This window comes from Aquarana catesbeiana, linkage group LG11 (genome assembly GCF_042186555.1).
Source record: "Aquarana catesbeiana isolate 2022-GZ linkage group LG11, ASM4218655v1, whole genome shotgun sequence".
NCBI classification, from domain to species: domain Eukaryota; kingdom Metazoa; phylum Chordata; class Amphibia; order Anura; family Ranidae; genus Aquarana; species Aquarana catesbeiana.
In genome coordinates, this window is record NC_133334.1 from 232,804,845 (window position 1) to 232,826,460 (window position 21,616).

The 21,616-nt window shown below is 41.2% G+C and overlaps 1 protein-coding gene across 2 annotated transcripts in view; it reads left to right on the forward strand.

Annotated features, from left to right (window-relative positions):
- The window catches only part of GNAO1 (G protein subunit alpha o1), a 366,081-nt gene that overhangs the window by 299,012 nt on the left and 45,453 nt on the right, over nt 1-21,616 (forward strand). Inside the window, exons 7-8 of one of the 2 annotated variants that reach the window (XM_073605497.1) lie at nt 12,569-12,722; nt 17,514-18,519. In XM_073605497.1, the coding sequence (XP_073461598.1) occupies nt 12,569-12,722; nt 17,514-17,701 (342 nt within the window). In that variant the 3' untranslated portion in view covers nt 17,702-18,519. Of the gene's footprint in view, nt 1-12,568; nt 12,723-17,513; nt 18,520-19,907; nt 20,062-21,616 lie in introns of those variants that run through there. The other variant, XM_073605496.1, reaches the window with a different exon arrangement.

A 21,616-nucleotide genomic window follows, 5' to 3' on the forward strand; every position in this document is an offset into this window, starting at 1 on the left:
GCACTAGGTGTGTGTGTTTTTTTTTAATTAGCCCTGTTGGGGGGCTTTGGTGAGATATCAGGGGTCTTAACAGACCTCTGATATCTCCCCCTTGAGACAGAGAAAGAGACAGAGGATAGAGATTCCCCAGTCTCTTTCTCTGCAGCCTCAGCTGCACTGATAATGAATGGAGAGAAGACAGCGGCTCCTCTCCATTCATAAACTGACACATCGTAATCACAGGAGATTACAATGTTTCAGTTATGTGAATGGACAGAGTCAGCTGACTCTATCCATACACACACAGCGGAGAGAGACAGCAGAACGCCGGAACGGAGGGGGACAGCGGAGGGGGACAGAGCAAAGAAAGAGGACAGCGGAGGGGGACAATACATCGGAGGAGGACATTGGAGCGGAGGAGGACAGCGGAGGGGAACAATACAGCGGAGGGGAACAATACAGCGGAGGGGAACAATACAGCGGAGGGGGACATTGGAACAGAGGGGGACAATGCAGCGGAGCAGGACAGCGGAGGGGGACATTGGAACGGAGGGGGACAAGCAGCGGAGCAGGACAGCGGAGGGGGACTAAGGGGGATGCAGTGACAGTCAGCGGTGATCGCGTGTGGGGGAATTACAAGCACCGATCACTGCTGTGTCACTAAAGGAGCTGAAAGCGCGGGGGGAGAAGCTTGTAACTCCCCCACGCGCTGATCACAGCTGACAGTCTAGGTATCGGGGGAAGCATCGGGAGCATTTGCCCGAGTACAAGTACTTGGGCAAATGCTTGGTATCGGTGCCGATACCGATACTAGTATCGGTATCGGGACAACCCTAGTTTAAGGAACCCCTAGAAACCTCTGGAGGAGCCTGAGGGTTCCACAAAGCCCTGATTGAGAATAGCTGTATTAGTTTAAAAGTACTATTGTTTTTTAAACATATTAGCATGCCTTTTAACCCTTCAGCTTTTTCACCTTTTTTTTTTTTCATCCTCTGATGCCTTTTACATGAGCTAATCCCTATGGAAGATACATTTGCTAGATGTACACAGGTATCGGACTTCGAGGAAAGTCAAACACATCTTGCATTTAGGATAAAATGCCTTGCTTTTCAGATCAGGTTGGGTTGCTTCTGACTTGCTTCTAACTTTGCTTCTTTCCTTTCTTTACCCCCTTTTGTTTGCATTCATGTTGTATGCAGGAAAAAAACATTTCAGATGCAGTGGAATGTGGTAATGCTGTATTTACCAGTACCCAAATTAAGCAAATAGGACCTAGTTCAAAATTAAGACATTGCATTCTAGCTCCTTATAAACATATGCCATAGGGGAAAAAAAACAACCCAAGCATACAAACCTTTATTAATGGTATACCATTATTGAGTGATGTGTTTACAGTCTAGAACATGACTCTAAAAGTCCTGCTGGCAACTTTATAATGAACACACAAGACACTGAAAAATAAGGCAGGTAATGTGTCAAGCTTGTATATCGGTATCATTGGTGTTTATTATCTGTTAAATGGGTTAGTAAAGCTTTCAAGTTTTGAAGTGAATATATTTATCCTTGGTGGGTGATTACATTTACAACATTATTCTCTGTAGAGGCACTTCCCAGAACTTGTGTTTTCAGATGTTCTTGACATTAAAGGGTTTGCACCATATGTATATTTGGGGGTATTCTAGGTCAAAACAGCATCATATTTATAGCTTTTCTACTGAAGTATGCCTTTATCTAACGCTAATCAGAGTGACCTAATTTTAAATTATCCCTTGGATAAATGTCTGCCTTTCATCTAACAACTGAAGAAAAAAATATTTGCCAATGTATGTTGCTAAAGTAAAGAATATTGCAAAATTTAAAATATTTCAATGGAGAATGACATCGAGCTATGATCTTTGTATCCGTGCTCGTAATCTGCTGTATTACATAATGTTAAAACTGATTTCCAGACAAAGCACTAAATATGTAGTTGAAATGCCCATATGTAACCAGGCTTGCTTTCCAGAGGATTTGCGTTTCTGGCCTTCCAGTCCAGAGATTTCCAGAACATTGCCAGAGAGAGTATGCCTGGACAGTGTAGGACATCCCTATCCCTGGACAGTGTAGGAAAGTAACTGATGAGGTCATCTACCTACTCCTGCCTCCAATTAGCATGTTTCTTGAACCTGCGTTCACATGAACATGTGAATGCAGGGTACTTGATTAGCCCCAATGGCTCATGTCCATCTCCCATTCTTTGTGCTGCTGTACAGAGGATTGCTTAAATCAAGTCAAATTCAGGTGCGTATTCTAGTTTAATTTAAAATGCATTTCATGATTTTTAATAGGTGCATTAAAGCTCAACTCCAAGAATTAGAATAAATCTACCCTTGCAGTGGGCTCCCTTCCACAGTGCAAGAGTTATATTTTGGTTATGTGTAAGAGGTAGAGGAGCAGTCGGAACTTACCGTATCCTCCACTCTTACTGGCTCCAGCGCTGTCCTCTTCTTGAAGCTCTGGCCTGTAAACGGTCCCTCAGCAGCATCACATACATTGATGGGCTAGTACCCACAATGAGTAAGCACGATTAGTGTGAAACGCGTCTGCTGAGTACCCTTCGGTTGTGTGTCATGCTTTTTTATTCATGGACTTCTAAATAAACTTCTATTTTTTTTTTATTTTGGATGTGCCGCCATTCTTCTCTATATTGCAGGGCTATTACCCTGTTTTGTACGTGGTGGAGTTTTGGTGGGGGGGGGGGGGGGGGGGACACTGCAAGGCTAGATTATGTTTATGCTTTAATTGATGTTTTTGTTTATATCTGCCTAAAGTTCAGCTTTAAATGGATGTCCAGATAAGGGCTGAAATAACTATTTTCATAATCGATTAGTTGGCCTGCATACAGAATGCATTATTTGTTTACATATCAGTATACACCATGCAGCACACATACAGCTCCATACACTGTCAATACATGTCAGTGAGTGCCTTGTGATTGTGTGAGGAGCAATACCTCATGTAGTCCTGGGCAAGAGAAGGAAGTGAGTGATTCTAAAGGCACGCTATACTATACTTTGCGGCTTGCTATAGGGCACTCTGAAGGCAGGAGGAGCCAGAAGCGCCAGCAGAGCACCCCAAAAGAGGAGAACCAGGGCTGCTCTGTGTAAAGCCTTTACACAGAGCAGGTAAGTATAACATGTTTTTTCTTTGTAAACATTTGAATATATTTATAATTTTTTAATCACTGAAGGCTCTGTACAGGGAAGATCCGCATATGAACCCAGAGAAGCTGGAGGTAATATAAGACGTTACAATTAGGTTTAAAGTAAAAGTTTACCAGTATTGTGCATTATATTTACAATGATTATATCCATGCAAAAAAGTCTCAACCTTTTACTCCTAGATATAAAAGATTTATATTCTACCCTTCATATAGCTTCATGTCTAATACCCAGTTAAAATACTCTGTATATCCTACTTCTGTGTATATTATTATACGTATGATAGAAGTTTTATGATGATGTGTAATATATATTACTTTTACTGTATAAATGAACCCCTTATAGTAGTGATTATCTGCTGTTTTTGTACCATAAAGGGCTATTTTTTGTTCTTGTACCTCATCATATGTACCAAGTTCAACATCAGATAGCATACAGTGCCTTGCAAAAGTATTCACCCCCTTGGCTTTTTGCCTATTTTTTTGCATTACAGCCTTTTAGTTCAATGTTTTTTTAATCTGAATTATATGTGATGGATCAGAACACAATAGTCTAAGTTGGTGAAGTAAAATTAGAAAAATATATATACATAAAACTTTTTTCAGAAATAAAAAACTGATAATTGGCATGTGCATGTATTCACCCCCTTTGTTATGAAGCCCATAAAAAACTCTGGTGCAACCTTCAGAAGTCACATAATTAGTGAAATGATGTCTACCTGTGTGCAATCTAAGTGTGACATGATCAGTCATTACATATACACACCTTTTTGAAAGGCCCCAGAGGCTGCAACACCTAAGCAAGAGGCACCACTAACCAAACACTGCCATGGAGACCAAGGAACTATCTAAACAAGTAAGGGACAATGTTGTTGAGAAGTACAAGTTCAGGGTTAGGTTATAAAAAAAAAAAAAAAAAATCCAAATCTTTGATGATCCCTAGGAGCACTATCAAATCTATCATAACTAAATGGAAAGAACATGGCACAACAGCAAACCTGCCAAGAGATGGCCGTACACCAAAGCTCACGGACCAGGCAAGGAGGGCATTATTTAGAGAGGCAGCACAGAGACCTAAGGTAACCCTGGAGGAGCTGCAGAGTTCCACAGCAGAGACTGGAATATCTACATAGGACAACAATAAGCCGTACGCTCCATAGAGTTGGGCTTTATGGCAGAGTGGCCAGAAGAAAGCCATTACTTTCAGCAAAAAACAAAATGGCACGTTCTGAGTTTACGAAAAGGCATGTGGGAGACTCCCAAATTGTATGGAGGAAGGTGCTCTGGTCTGATGAGGCTAAAATTGAACTTTTTGGCCATCAAAGAAAATGCTATGTCTGGCGCAAACCCAACAACATCACATCACCCAAAGAACACCATCCCTCCCCACAGTGAAACGTGGTGGTGGCAGCATCATGCTGTGAGGATGTTTTTCAGCAGTCGGGACTGGGAAACTGGTCAGGGTTGAGGGAAAGATGGATGGTGCTAAATACAGGAATATTCTTGAGCAAACCTGTACCATTCTGTGTGTGATTTGAACACTTGAGTGGTTTAAGGGGAAACTTGTAAATGTGTTGGCCTAGTCAAAGCCCAGACCTCAATCCATGGTCAGACTTCTATTGCTGTTCACAAGCACAAACCATCCAACTTGAAGGAGCTGGAGCAGTTTTGCAAGGAGGAATGGGCAAAAATCCCAGTGGTAAGATGTGGCAAACTCATAGAGACTTATCCAAAGCTACTTGGAGCTGTGATAGCCGCAAAAGATGGCTCTGCAAAGTATTGACTTTAGGGGATGACTAGTCATGCACATTGACTTTCTGTTATTTTGTCCTATTTGTTGTTTGCTTCACAATAAAAAAAATCTTCAGTTGTGGGCGTGTTCTGTAAATTAAATGTTGCAAATCCTCAAACAATCCATGTTAAATCCAGGTTGTGAGGCAACAAAACATGAAAATTACCAAGGGGTGAATACTTTTGCAAAGGCACTGTATATATCTCTTCTGTCTGTTATTCTCAGAGTGGATTAGATATTTTGTTCCCTAACCATATAGCTGGTTATTTATTTTACCACTGCATATAGATATTTAAGAATAGTTGTCTTTTTAAAAAACTTTACATATTACCTAAATTATACACCACACTTTTTTGAGGTTTTTATCTGATTATTCGAAACAATATGAACATAATCGTTAGTTGCTGCCCTAGTCCAGATCTATTTCATGAAGGGAAGTAATCATCATTTATTGTGCTTGTAGTTGTCCTAGCATACAACAATGAAAGCTCCCTGATTAGTGGAAAATGATTTAAAGCGGAGTTCCACCCAAAAATGGAACTTCCGCTTTTTCGAATCCTCCGGTGTCGCATTTGGCACCTTTTAGGGGGGAGCAGATACCTGTATAATTCGGGTATTTGCTCCCACTTCCGGGCATAGATAGCCGCACTATCCGCGGATATATATGCCATGTCTGTCCGTCCCCCGCTGTCTTCTGGGAGACACGCAGGGACCAGTGGAATTGCTCGACTCACGCATGTGCAGTAGGGAACCAGGCTTTAAAGTGGGGTTCCACACAAAATTACATGAAAAATCCTAAAAAAAAAACAAAAAAAAATTTGGATATTTTTTTTTTTTTTAACTTACCTCTAAATGCCTGTTGCTAGGGGGTCCCTCGTAGTCTGCCCCTTCCAGTGCCTGGGCTGGTGACATCACTTCCCCCTCGGCACAGGAAGGGCTCCGCTCTGCTCCCTCCCTCCTGTTAATCATCTGGGACCCATTACAGGTCCCAGGTGACTGAGCGGCCAATCACGACGTGTGGCGCCGCTCGCGCATGCGCAGTGGGTGCCAGGCTGTGAAGCCGCAGCCCGGCGCCCACAGTAGCAATGCCGGCGCTGCTGAACGGAGGGGGAGACGAGCGGGGCTTCGATCCCCCGCATCGCTGGACCCTGGGACAGGTAAGTGTCCAATTAAAAGTCAGCAGCTGCAGTATTTGTAGCTGCTGACTTTTAAATTTTTTTTTTTTTTTTTTTTACTGGACCCCCTGGGTGGAACTCCTCTTTAAAGCTGCAAGACTTCACTTCCTCATTCCCTTACTGAAGATGGCGCCGCCTCCACCTGAGAGCAGAGGGACAGATCGGCATCGGGTTCCTGGACAGGTAAGTGTCCATATTTTAAAAGTCACCAGCTACAGTATTTGTAGCTGCTGACTTTAAAAAAAAAAAAACTAATTCGGCGGAACTGCTTTAAACTGATTTGTAAAGTGTGATCATTGCAAACCATACCTTCCATGAGCAATGCCACCTATCTTTCATTGCTTCACACAGTATGTCATGTCATATACACTGAATTGTTAATTTTGCTGCCTGCTGAGAAACTTCTGCATTGAGAGCAAGCTTTGCTTTCACAGTTTTTTTTTTTTTTTTTTTTTTTTTTTTTATGTGCATGTTACATTTTATGATGTGCTACCATATTATGATATTTAAAGTCTCTTACCCATATTGGTGTGATTTGTTTATAGTTTAAAAAAAAAAAAAAAAAAATTGCATTGTCATTGGGTTTATTCATTCTTAACATTTGCAAACATTTTGACACCGCTTGCCAAATGGCAAGTTTTTCTTTCTCAGTGAAAAGAAATCACACTGGACCTAAAGTCTACATATAAACAATACACAGTCCTGTAGGTGTCCCTATAGCCAGAAGGGGCAACAGAAAAAAAAATCATATTGTGAAGATTAACATCAAAATTGATCTTCAACACATCTGTTCACAGCAGCCTTCAGCTGTATCTCATGAGATTGATGTCGATAAGCTTTTTGTTTCTAATCTGCCTAGCCCTCCTCCTTCACAGTACCCAGATTTGGATAGTATTGAAAATCGGTGTGTAGATGTCAAATATGGATTGCAAGTCAGACAGCCTGAGAATATCTCTGCAAGAAAAAAATCCCTAAAGTTACAAAATGTTTAGTCCCAAAAATACTAGCTTATATCCCCCCCTTCAAGAATTTTGTATAATGCCTGAAGAAGGTCCTAAAAGATTATATGTTTAATAACTTGGCCAATTGATCAATGGCAAGCTTGGTACAAGACTCCACTACTCAAGTAACAAAGAAATACTATTCGTTTTTAGATTGGCTTTTTTTTTTTCTTTTTAACATAGGACCACCCATTTTACTAAAAGCCCACCGCAAATGATGCTTTATGCCAATTGTGCCATCACAGGTAAACAGCAGCATGAAGTATTTTTTAAAACATAATGGGTATAAAAAATATTGCGCTAAAAAATGTATAAATTGAGCTGCAACTACAAAGTGTTATACGACACCAATCAGAAATACAAAACAAAAAAGTCACGCTAATAGAAAGAAGTGGTATTAAAGCTCCCAGTGATGGGTACCGCAAATCACAATAGTGATACTACATACATTGAATCAAAATAATTGAAGTGCAAATTAAAAATGCTGTAAACTATACCTAAACCTAATTAAGATATGTCAAAGAACAAATATAATTGGAAAAATGTGCAAATATCAAATATGGAAAGAAATTCAATTGAGAATGTCCATAAAGTTGGTGAAATAAAAAACAGAATATATATATATATATATATATATATATATATATATATATATATATATATATATATATATATATATATATAATGTTAAAAAAATATATATAAATGAGTCCATAATGCAAAGTACAGATCCCAAGGTGATGCACATTCTACACTGTAGTGACAGGTGCAAAGATGAAGCCTCCACCACGGAAAAATACTGCAGCTTACCAGAAATCGTTGGTCCCTTATTACAGGGGACCACACTGGACAGGTGGCTGCAACCCCAACCTGGGATCTCGCAGGCAGGCAGTGGATACTTCAGCGTCAATGGGGATCGTCAGCAGAAAACTCAGCAGGGCAGTATTATCACCAAAAAGACAACAACAAAGAGCTCCACATAGCGTAACATTTACCACATAGAGTTAACATTTAATCAAAAATAAAAAGGGGGACAAATGGACACTTACAAATCAGTGGAAATGTATAGGCAAAAGACAATAAAAGTGAGCCGGCCGGCTTCCAAACAGCCAGTAGCTTCCGGGACTGAACGCGCAGCGGTGACGTCAGGATGTAGCTCCTCCTCCCTTTTCAGGACGTAGCTCCTCCCTTTTCAGGACGTCCTGACATCACCGCTGGGCATTCAGTCCCGGAAGCTACGGGCTGTTTGGAAGCCGGCTCACTTTTATTGTCTTTTGCCTATACATTTCCGCTAATTTGTAAGTGTCCGTTTGTCCCCCTTTTAATTTTTGATTAAATGTTAAAGGATTTACGCTATGTGGAGCTCTTTGTTGTCTTTTTGGTGATAATACTGCCCTGCTGAGTTTTCTGGTGACGATCCCCAGTGACGCTGAAGTATCCACTGCCTGCCTGTGAGGTCCCAGGCTGGGGTTACAGCCACCTGACCAGTGTGGTCCCCTGTAATTAGGGACCAACGATTTCTGGTAAGCGGCAGTATTTTTCCATGGTGGAGGCTTCATCTTTGCACCTGTCACTACAGTGTGGAATGTCACTATGCATCACCTTGGGATCTGTACTTTGCATTATGGACTCATTTATATATATTTTTATAACTATTTAATATATATTTTCTGTTTTTATTTCACCAACTTTATGGACATTCTCAATTGAATTTCTTTCCATATTTGCACATTTTCCAATTATATTTGTTCTTTGTTGTTTCTTAATTAGGTTTAGGCATAGTTTACAGCATTTTTAATTTGCACTTCAATTATTTTGATTCAATGTATGTATCACTATAATAGTATCACTATTGTGATTTGTGGTACCCATCACTGGGAGCTTTAATACCACTTCTTTCTATTAGCGTGACTTTTTTGTTTTGTATTTTTAAAACATCAATGTGCCACACCACTGCTAAGAGATCCAGATACAACTTTATTCCAATGAAAGTCTAGGGGACAGTCCAAAAACATCCCCTTCATCAAGGCTTGACAATGTCAAAGCAAAAAATGGAAATTGAAGTGCCATTCCACTGCTAAGGGTTCCAGATACAACTTTATTCCCATAAAATTCAGGGAAACAGTCCAAAGAGTAACACATTTTGGGGCTCCATAAATGCCCCCTTCATCAGGGATCACAATGTGAATAGACTAGAAGTGACTTTGACCTTTTTAATGTTATTTTTTCTAGGGTGAGTTCAAGCACAGGCCTTGTCAGAAGCTTGTTTGGCCGCTGCCAATCAAGACCTGATGAAGGCCATTTTTAGACCCCTGAAACTTGTTGGATACTCTTTGGACTGCCCCTGACTTTTATTGGAATAAAGTTGCATTTGGGGCTTTTTGCAGTGGTGTGGCGCAATCGTCATTTTTGTTACAATACACTACAAGCCAAGGAGACCGTGGAGATCCGCTGGGGTGTAAGCTGCCTGCCCTGGAACCAGATTATTCACATCCGCTACTACCACATCAGTACTTTAAGATGGCAATAACAATAAGATGATCTTACGGGTTCTGTGTTATTTTTGCCCACTCAAGGCAGAGCAACAGGTTTGCTTCAAACCTCCGCGTTTAGCGATTTGCCTACCTTTTTGCTTCTTTCCCCCTTTGCTCTACTCAGCTTCCAGTACTTTCTGGTATTAAAGTGGTTCTAAAGTCTGAAGGGTTTTTACCTTGATGCATTCTAAGCATCAAGGTAAAAAACCTTCAGTATGCAGCTCTCCCTGGTGTGAACATGGCCATGTTGTTCCACTGAAGCACTTTAAATTTTACTGACTGGTTGTGTTGGCTCGCTATGTATGTAAAATCTGGAAAGCCACACATACCCTAGGAACTAAGTAATTGGAACGGGGTTGAAATTACAGTTAGCACCTGCAATCTATCGTCCCTTTTCTTTTGCTATAAGTCAAAGTGCATGTTCCCTGGCTTCTAAATTTTGTGCTGTCTCCTACCTTTGCCAGACTAGTTTCTGAATTCTACAATTTTTCCAAGTGGCTGCTTTTGTTCTGTTTAGAAATTAACCTCACGGTTCCAATGGGAAGAAACTCTGCCCCAAAAATGTATGTAACAGTATGATATAAATGCATTGGAAGAAAATGCATTTTAGAAAATAAAGTATTATAACATTGGGTGTTCAATTTTGTGTTGCTTTCCCAGCAGAAACATTTATCGCCTTTTATTTTTGCCCAATTGCATTTTCTTTAGTTGTAAATTGTCTCCATTTATTAGTCATTTTTAAAGTTTTAAATGTGACAGCTTACTAAAGTCTATGCTGATTTCTCTAGAACTTGTTTTTTTTTCTAGTTATGTCGATGTCTTTTGTTTTGCACATTTGTATCACACATCACAGGGGCAATTGGTGTTGCATTACTATTTATTTTGGGAGTGAAAAATTGAAGATGAACTTCAAAGTGTTGGGCTGCTTTACACTTCCCTTCTAATATAACAAGTCATCATTTTGAAAGTTGTTAATGTTGGTCTGCATACTATCCATTTACCTAGACCTAGAGCAGATTCATAAGGGAATACAAGTCTCTTCATCCTTTCAGGATTTCGTCACTAACCACAAGCTGTAACCATTCCCAGTGTGGCCTGCCACCTGCTGTTAACCTCATGACTCTTTTGGTTTGCTTGGTACCTCTATTCACTTGCTTTCCGCTCTCGTGGTCCTGCTGGAGAATTGTCCACACAGCCTGCACAGTCCTCTCTCTCCAAACACCTCTGCGTCTTCAGCACTTGAAAACTTTTCTTCTTCTGCCGTCCAGCCTTTCTAACACCGCTACCTACCCAGCAGAGACTGAGAGACTCTTCAGTTTCAGCAGGTATGAACCTTTATTATAAAATAACAATGCAATGAAATCCACCATAGAATGTTACCTGTTATGGAGGATCTTGTCTTGCATTTTAGGCCTGGCACAAAAAAATATTGGGCCTAACAAGCTGTTTCTGCTTTTTGCTTTGCTTTTTGCATGAGCTTTAATCTTAAGTCCTTGCTTATTCTCCACCTCCAGCTCTCTGCATTTTCTCAGCACTTGTACACCATGTAGGAAAAGCAAGACAGGTTCCATCCCAAGCCATAACTTACGTTATACATTCTAAATCTAATTAATTCTAGGCCCTGGGCTTCTGAAATTGGTGTCGATTTCAAGCTACAGACAAACAAAAACAAAGTACATTGGGTAATATTCATAAATTACCCAATGTATGAGCAATATAATAAGGAAGTGGAACGTCAGACAAAACATTTTTTCAACATTTTGGGTACAGAGGGGAAGGTTAGAATCCCTGGTTTTAAATGGTGTGTGTGTGTCCCCATTGGAGAACTTTTCACTCAATTCTTGTCTACAATACATACAGGAACTGCCACTTTTGGCAGTTTCACAAGAAAAGGTTTCCTTTTTGGGAGGTTTCCCCTGTGTTCTTGTGATAACTGTAAAAATTGTTTTGTATTTCCCATTGTCACCAAAGCAGCAAGTGATAATTTTCTCAATGAGGACACAACCAAAAAAGATAGGCCAGCGGTTCTAACAATTTTCTAACAAAACTTTTGACTGGAGCTCCACTTGAATGTGAAGGACAGTAATACATAGCAACATATCATTTAAAGTTGTATTCATACTAATTAAATCTGATTTCTGATGAAGGGATGCTTTATTTTTTGCATCATTTTATTAAATAGCTTGTTAAGTTTATGAACTGTTTAAACAATATAAATTATTTTGGAAAGGGAGAGAATACAATAAAATCTATTTCAAGTGGGATGGGGAACTAAAAAAAAATTGGGGTATTATAGCTGGAAGAATGATAGTTGGTTAAAAACAGGCATAGAGTGAGAATGTTGGAGCGCAGTAAGAAGAACAAAACATAAAGAAGTCCAGATGGCCCAGAGAAAACATGGTAAGAATCAAATATGATAGCGTGAGCATGTCCAGTTTTAACTAAATGAGCATGTCCATAATCAGATAAACACTGCAAATTGAGAGTCCGTTTCAGAGGCCCACATCCCAAATTGCCCTTTGGTAAAAAGTATTCACTAGAGTGGCAGCTAAGCATGCATATTTGAACTGCACAGCAAAGCCTGAGCACATGCTAGCTTGTTAAAGAACATGAACAAGATCTGAGAAAAGCATGTTGGGTGTCACAACATAAAGCATGAGCATGCAAACAAGGAAAAGACGAACAAGAGTAGATATGTGTGGGGAAAGCTACGAGGGAGGACAATGGCCACTAAAAAAAAAAAGACACCAAATTGCATGTGCTATACCAAGGGAAAAATATAGATACACATATATGTACAATAATAATCTTTACTATGTGAGCTTTGTGTTGCCGGGTGCAAATCAGTGTGGAGCTCCTGTGACATACAGCTCTTATTTGTATTACAGAACCGAATGCATGAATCCCTCAAATTGTTTGACTCCATCTGTAACAACAAGTGGTTCATTGACACTTCCATGATCTTGTTCCTGAATAAGAAAGATATCTTCAAAGAAAAAATTTCAAAGTCCCCACTTACTATCTGCTTTCCGGAGTACACAGGTACAAACTATGGAAAAGATAGTACTGCCATCATAACGTGAGATAAGTTATTCAGACTGTAACACTTTACTTCTTAATCATTGTAATTGCTTGCTATGCTGCATATAAAGGAAGCTGAAACTACACTCGCATGCATATCCTTCTAGTCATGGCATGCAAGGATCTACTCAGCATTTTCATCATTTATTATTAGAGTGTATTGCATGCTGTAGCAGTTTTGTAGTTTGCAAGCAGATTAATGAGCTTCATGCTTTTGATCATGAAATGTACTCTCCACTGTGGATTGGTAACATATACTTTTTAAATACTGTTCATTAAATAGGTGCAGGGATGAAATACAGTTAGTGATGTGCAGTGTTATCCACAGATGCACTAGCTTTATTTTCATATGTTGCATGACACGAATGTGTCTTCCGGGTATATCATGAACCTCAAAATTGGCATTACTGGAGTCCAAAATATATGTGGTCCCATGGTTGCTCCATGAAATCTTATTCTGCTTACTGGCTTTTTCTGTGCACTCCTAGCATAGCATAAGAAAGCACATAAATCATTACTGCATCGTTTTGCCAAATCGGCAAAACCCACACCCCAGATATTGCACCAGCATCCTCCAATATTTGGAAACCAGTGACCAGATAAGCCAACTAGAAGGCCTTTAATCTCGGTCTTCTTGGTTTTAGAACTGAGGTTTTACTTAAATGGTTTATATAGCTTGTCCAAAGCCATTTATCATTTTTATATAGATTTATCACAGCCAATGATCACTGTGTAAAAATGCCATGGGTTCAAGAACTCGCTAATTCCAGAAGCATCAGCTTTGCCAGCATTTGTAAATGCATTGTCTGTTTGGGCTTTAGGTTTAGCAGCATAGTTATTGTCACGGAATTGCTTCCCATACTCCGCTTAAGTGCTTCCATCATATATCGCTTCCTCCCGTCTGAATATAGATATCAGATATTCCAACCGCTTGCAACCAAGAACTAGACAGTACTCGTTTTGGCAGCTGAACATGAACTGTTTATTTGAACAATGGTACACAGATACACTCAGGGGACAAGCCCCCTTCCTTTGCATAATGAAACAGGGCGGGGTAGACTTTACCTCCACCAGTAGTATGACATAGGTAGTCAAACTTCTCATCAGTAGACTGTCTTTGGGAGGGGCTGTTGGAGAATCCACAGAGATATATACATCGTATAATAGGGTTCTCCCAAGGCAGACACAAACATGGGACAGCCACACATCAAACGATCTAATATATATATATATATATATATATATATATATATATATATATATATATATATATATATACACACACAATATTCCAGTGTGGTTGTACAGTGAGTCTGATTAGTGCAGATCAGACTTGGGTTCTCGGTCAGTCTGTGCCCCTAATAGACACATGGTAACTTAAACATAGGAGGGGCCGGGGGAGCTGAACAAGGAAATTCCAGTGCTCTGCAAGGTAAGCTGGGTTCCACAAGCCCCCCCCGCCCAAAGTGACTCCCGTCACACATCTCCCCTTTCGGCAGAAGACTAACACAGGTGTCCCCAAACACATTGACTTCAAAGTTAGTTCGTAGTTTCGGTCCCCCAATGCCCATACCCACACAATACCCCAAACACATTCTCCCAAACAGAGCATTACTCACCCAACCAACCTCTGCCTCTCTCGTACTGTGTTTCCCCAAAAATAAGCCCAGGTCTTATATTAATTTTTTGCAACAAAAGACCCAGTAGGGCTTATTTTCGGGTAGGGCTGCTGTCTCCCCATCTCCCTGCCTGGCAGGCCAGTAGAACTGAGGAAAAGTGGGTGTAAAAAAATCCCACAATGCATTTCTCTGCAATCTGTGATAAATTCCATGTAACAGCGCCTTGACCCGTCGATCCGCTCTTCCTGCACTGACCCTAATTTTCTGGTGCAGTCCAGGGCCCGCTCCACGCATTGCAGAGGGACGGGGGCCCGAGATCCCCCGCTGGCAGAAGAGGAGAGCAGCGGGGATCAGCTGAGCGCCGCTCGGTGCTTACATGGCTTGCCGGAGCTTCCTTCCCTGCACCAAGCACTGCGGAGGGGGGGCCGAGATCCCCCGCTGAGGGCTGGGAGAAGAGGAGAGCAGCGAGGGATAAGCTGAGTGGTGCCACACAACACACAGAAGGCATTAATCAAACACAGATCACAGGAACATACGGTACACAGTTCACACTATATAACACTGCAATAAAGTGCATTTTAGGATTTTACAACCCTTTTAAACTAGGGCTTGTTTTCCGGGTAGGGCTTATATTGCAGCCCTCTCCGAAAATCACAGTAGGGCTTATTTTCGGGGTAGGTCTTATTTTTGGGGAAACACGGTAGAACATGCCCGCTGCTGGGGAAAAGTGCAGACTGGTCCTTCCCTCTGGAGTCCTTTCAGCCCCTGGAGAGAAGATTGGGTGACTGGGCCCACTCCATCATGCTGTTGGGGATCTGGGCTGACTGCCCAGCATCCCTGGGGTATACAGGTGGAGACTGAAGTCCCATCCACTGTTACTAGATAAAAAATCCCCCAGTGCTTGCAAAGCATGGCTGACATCCTCCTGTCTCAGTGCTGGACCATTTCCTGAGGTTGTCTCAGTGGAGACCGAAGTCCTATCCACTTTCACAGGAACTCCATCTTCTGTTAGTTGAGGGCAGAAGCCTTTCTGCTGGGTTGCTGTCAGTGGAGACCACAGTCCCATCCACCGATATCAGTTCAAGCTGCAGTTGTGAGGTGCCGATTGCATTCTCTCCCTGGAGCTCTGGCGGAGTTGATTGTTGTGTGCAAAGGCCAGTAGTACTCTGCTCTGTTAGTGCTTTAGCTGAGGACCCCACATCATCCACTCAGGCTAACTGTCGGGGAGTGATTGTCACCTTCTCACCATGCACCCCTGGAACTGCTGCAGGCGTGGGGCCCAGGTCTTGGACCCTCTGTCCGGTTGTCGGCGCTTCAGCTGGAGAAGTTTCTTGTAACTCCACAGATGCTGCTGGCAGGAAATCCTATGTCCCTGTCAGTGTTGTGGGGGAGAGGCCGGCTGCTTCTTTCAGGAAAGCCGAAGCCGCTGTTGGTGCTGGGCAGAGCTCAGTGATGTTTGGCCCTGATGCTAGCCCTTCTGCTGGATGCTCACCAGGTTGTTCTTCCTCAGCAGAAATGTCTATTAAATCGAAAGTCTCTGGAACTGGTGTCTGGGGATAAAGGTTCACTATCTCCTGTCCGTAGAATGAAGAGGGTGTTACTGGTGCTGGGCAGCGGCTAGCAGAGCTCTGCCCTGTTGTTAGCACTTCAGTTTGAATTACAGTAAATTTTACATCCTTCAATGAAACGTTGATTGAATCCATACTTTCTGTGATCTGTGGCTGGAGAATGAGGACGGCTTCCTCTTCTCCTGAGCCCTTGAACTGCAAATGGGAAGATGAGCCAGCTGCTCCATCTCCCATACCCTTATCTGGCTGCTGACAGATGCATTCCTCCATCCAAGATCGTCCTGTGCAGAAACAGGATTGTCAAGGTCAGTCAGCACTTGCTGCATTCGCCATAAGATCTCCGCGCCCATAGCTGCGGGCAAGGAGATGGGCAAAGCACACTGTTACTCTGCCATGTTGCAGACTCTTCAGCCAGAATTTCAGGACTGTCGGCTGGTACTTCTGGATTATCCTAGGCAAAGGTAGCCCAGACCTGCTGCTGAGCAGAATCTAGCAGCAGTCTATAGGCGATCAGCTCCCATTCCTGATTGGCTAGAAACTCCAAATCTTCCTGTGCCCAGAGAACTTCTGAGACATTTAGTATCCGTTCTCTGTATTCCAAGATTTCTTCCAAACGCCACTCAAAATCACTCTCTAATAACAGCCCTAGGTGGAAGTTTGGATATCCCACTGCTTGCCACCAATGTCACAGAAGCGTTTGCCACACTCCGCTTGAGTGCTTCCATCATATATTGCTTCCTCCTGTCTGAATATAAAAATCAGATATTCCGATTGCTTGCAATCAAGAACTAGGCAGTACTCGTTTTGGCTGCTGAACATGAACTGTTTATTTGAACAAGAGCACACAGAGATACATTTTAGGGGACAAGCCCCCCTTCTTTGCATAATAAAAAAGTGCGGGGTAGACTTTACCTCTACCAGTTGCATGACAGAGGTGTCGTCATACTTCTCACCAGTAGACAGTCTTTGGGAGGGGATGCTGGAGAAATCCCCCCCCCCCCATCCCCTCTCACAGCTAATCCACAGACATATACATCCCATAATAGATTGCTCCCAAGGCAGACACAAACGATAGAACAATGGGATACAGCCATACCTCAAACGATCTAGTCTACAGAGTATGAGACAATATTATATATAAATATAGTTGTGGTAGCTAGTAACTAATTATCAGTTTGGAGTGGCAGATCTTTTAAGAGACATGTTACAGTAGTTATGGTGGCAGAGGACCTAGGTCAGCCTATATAAAGGACTGGAGGGAAACGGACGCTTTGAAAAGGGGCTTGTGCAAAAGGTGCCACCAGGGCAATCATTCTTGGTGCATTAGCATTTACTAAAACTGTATGCTTGATTACTAATACCATTGTATAAAAGGAATTTTACATTTCTGAAAACGCTAGTAATGTAATGACAAAGGAAACATTCTTATCAAAATTCTAATTTCCTTGTAGATTTTTTTTATGTGCCCAGTAATTTTGTATGAAAGTGTTTGGACTTTCCAAACCTCGGAATGTTTTATATGCTAAATGTTATTGAACAAACATGTTCTTTCCACTCTCTTGCAGGTCCCAACTTATTCACTGAGGGTGTAGCCCACATACAGTACCAGTACGAGAGTCGGAATAAATCTCAAAATAAGGAGGTTTACACTCACACCACCTGCGCCACCGATACCAACAACATCCATTTTGTGTTTGATGCTGTCACTGATGTCATCATTGCCAATAACCTACGTGGTTGTGGCTTATATTGATCTATTGGCTGTTTCAAAAAATCAGTGTCTTTTGGCCTCTAGCTTTTGAAAAAGATTTGTGCCCTAATGAATATTCTTGAATATCTCCAGTAGCACTTTATGCTCTTTGACTATGGCCATCACAAGTATATTTGTACAGTCATTGGTTATGTGTAACGTTGATGCCTTTTGTGCACAATATGGGGCCGTGTAATATTTGTTATACACTCCCTGTGTACACTGTATACTTTGGTATCTTTTGATGCCCCTGAATGTGCCTTGTTTTCTTGTGCTCTATATTCAATGATCTAATGTGAAAGCACAGATCCGTGTAATATAATTCTTGTGAAGAAACCCAACAGAGAATCATAATGTATGCTTGCACTGATCTTGTCTATTCAGTGGTGCCAACAATAAACATTTCAAAGTATTCCCTTTTCTTTAACTGACCAGTAAACATAAAAAGTATTTTTGAGTTAAGTACTCTTTTAGATTGTAATTTATGTGTACTGGCCTTTTAAAAATGTGCCATGATACTGCTGTTGTACGGTTTAATGTATTTTTGCTAGCATGAGCTGTAATTTGCATATTAACTGGTTCGTATCGATACCTAAACTTGCACAGATCTCCAAACTGTTTCCTGTATGTGTATATGGAGTAAAGATTGGAGGTAAAATCCTTTGTGCCAGTCTTTCTTCTGATGCCATTTCAGAGTTTATATATATTTAAAATGTCTTAGCTTTTGTTTTATTTTGAACTGCATTTCATGACACTCGTGACATTTCAGATAGGTATATATATTAATATTAATAAACTTTTAAAGCACTATTACAGTAAAAGGTTTGGTTTGTGTCTAAGGAGCGTGCATATAGATTGCTACAGTTAATTCTCCATTATGGATCAATAATGGACACAATATGCCATTTCTTTGTGAGCTAAGGGTACAAGAATCTAATCTATGTAACTTGGTTGGTTGTGGTGGTTTACCAATTTACGCTACGTAGGATATTTGTATGCATATAATATATTTGTGCATAAAAAATGCAACTAACTGGTGTTGGTATTTTCAACATAAAACCTAGCATTGCATATGAATGTTATATCTGTTTTTTCAAAATGTCAAGCCTCAATGTAACCTTTACACAATACATGTTGCTATGGCATAAAATCACTTTTGAATTATTCAAATTTAGGTTGATTATACTGTTGAAGTGTACCTAAACACAAACGAGCTACATACATATGTTTTTGCACACATACACATTTTTTTTATGCCTGGTTTTAATGAAAACATACAAGCATGGTGTACCCACAGGCATCTCTTGTCCTAGGGTGACAAAGCTTACTCAATTCAGCTGCAGTCACCCTTTCCTCAGTTAGAATACAAGCAGCCATGTTTATGTATTGTGCTGGCACATTCCACCATTTTATGTTGTTAATTTGCTGGCCTGGAGAATACATATATATACAGGAAGTTCAAACAGTCTGCAGAATTGTGCACAGGTTAGAGAGAGAAAACATGCCAAAAATAAAGGGAAAGCTGTATTTCTGGAACAAAAATATTGCAATCCTATCTTATTTACAGTGTTCTAAACAAACTATTCTTTCGTTAGAATTTAGTTCTACTTTTAAAATATACAGTATATTACTGTTAATATCAATGATAGAATTCATAGCTTATAAAAATGATGGCCTTTCCCGAGAGGTGATAGAGGATAGGGCTGTGATTGTATGATGTCATTCTTGTCTAACAGTATCATGCTCAAAAACATGTGGTATTCACCTTTTATATATCACACTGAGGTTGTTATGATAATGAAGTAATGGAATTGTCAGTGAAGGTACACTCCTGTGTGCAAAATATGGTACAGTGGCCCTGTAGAGTTGGTGGCCATACTAAATAAAGGGACTGGTAATTACAGACCTCAAATTCTGTGATTCGTGCTTTAAACTTTTGAAAAATCTACCTGGAAGTATATCTAACCTTTATTAATTTCTTTGGTTATTTGCTGTGTGTAAAATATATGCTATAAGTCTCTTCTGATATCTCAAAGAACCCAGGTAGACTTGATTACAAGCACTTCTTCAGAAAGCCATAGAATTTAATAATAATTCATTTTTTTTTCTTTGTTTTACACTGATAATCATTCCTCTCTCCTCAGCCTAACTCCTTTTCTCCTTTTCTTTCTGTCCTCTGTCTCCTTTTTCTCCTGCCTCCTCGCTTCAGAACCGAATGCACGAGTCTCTAATGCTCTTCGACTCCATTTGTAACAACAAGTTCTTCATTGACACATCGATCATTCTCTTCCTCAACAAGAAGGACCTGTTTGCTGAGAAGATCAAGAAGTCTCCCCTGACAATCTGCTTCCCAGAGTACACAGGTAGGAGCTGAATTTACATTTTAGAAGAAAACCAAATTTGATTCTTCTAGGTTAACCGGCCAGTGTATGGCGCAGTTATAAATGTAGGTATGGAATCCATTGTTGCACGTTTTCATCTAGAAGGCCATTGGATAGCAACATTATTTTACACTGCTGGCACAACAGTGTGTGGTGATGGGACAGTGCCATTTTAGAAAACCCATGCTGTTGTGGCCAAGAAGAATGCTTTGTTTAGCAGCAGTGGTTCCCCTAGTTGTTCCAGTCTGGGCAAACCCCAGACTCTCCTCTCTCACATTTGGACTTTACAATTCGGGAGCCAACCAACTCTCTGCTTCTGCATGAGGGTCCTGGGCCTAATGTTAGCCTACTTTGAGACCATTCTATATGCCCAAATTCACTGTAGACCATTTCGTCATCTTAACATTCTGTCAGCATGGTACAAGAGGGTGCAGTCCTATCCCATACACCTGACTAAAAAAAAAAAAACAGGCTTGCCCTAGTGCCCTAACTTGTGGTAAGAAGTTGAGTGTTGGAGTCAGCGGAATCCTTCTCCTGTTGATTTGCATGGTTCCCATAACAAATGCTGCCTATCAGTCTGGGGAGGAGTCTCTCAATACCCTCTTGGTACAAAGGAGTTTGTGATCAGAGGAAGCTTGTCTTCCGATCAATATTCTGGCGCTCAGAGTGATTTGATTATCCCTTGAACATTGGACCTCTCGTCATCCTAGAAGGATTCAGTCAGACAATTCTATGGCAATAGTTTACATTAACCATCAGGGAGGAACCAGAAGTTTCGTGACTCAAAAAAAAGTGCATCTGAAACTGCCCTCCGGCATTCCAGCTCTGTGTGCTGTGCACATCCCAGGCATAGAAAGTTGGCAGTAAATTTTCTCAGTTAATGTCTGAAATCTGGATAATACTTTATTCACCCTGTGGTGTTTTAAGATGTCATCACAGGTGGGACCCTCTAGCGTTAATGGTGGATGGCCAGGTAGGATCAGTTCAACCTGATCTTCACTTAACCTCAACTGGCCCAGATGGAAGTGGTACTCACACCTCATCTGATTCCAGGCAGATTCTTTGTGGGCCCTGCCAGATAATTGTGATCTTCTGTCCTAAGTGTGCCATTCTGCTTCGCGGTCACTGTCCTTAAAGTTTTAGCCTAAAAAAAAAAATAATTGGATCTTGTTCCCTTAAAGCATGTTATATTGTTTTGCTTGTGCTGTGTAATTTGGCCCCTTCTATCACCTAAAATACATGGCTGATCCTGCCTGGTTCTGCTCTCCCCCCCTGTAAACTGACCACAGTATATCACGGCTGCTGAGCCCTGACACCGTGGTCAGTTTACGTGCCTCTGCAGCCCTGCTCTCCTGTGTCTGTGTCCTCCTCCCCCCTCCCTCCCTGCCTGTCAGCTCTGTCCACTCCACAATCTTCCCCTCCTGCTCTCATAATAAAACAACCTTTCAACAATCCCCTCTGTTAAACAAGATCCCCAGTGTATTCGTTTTCTTAAATGCTGCGGTGCTCCTGCTTTCAGAGCGCCGCTGCCTCTTTC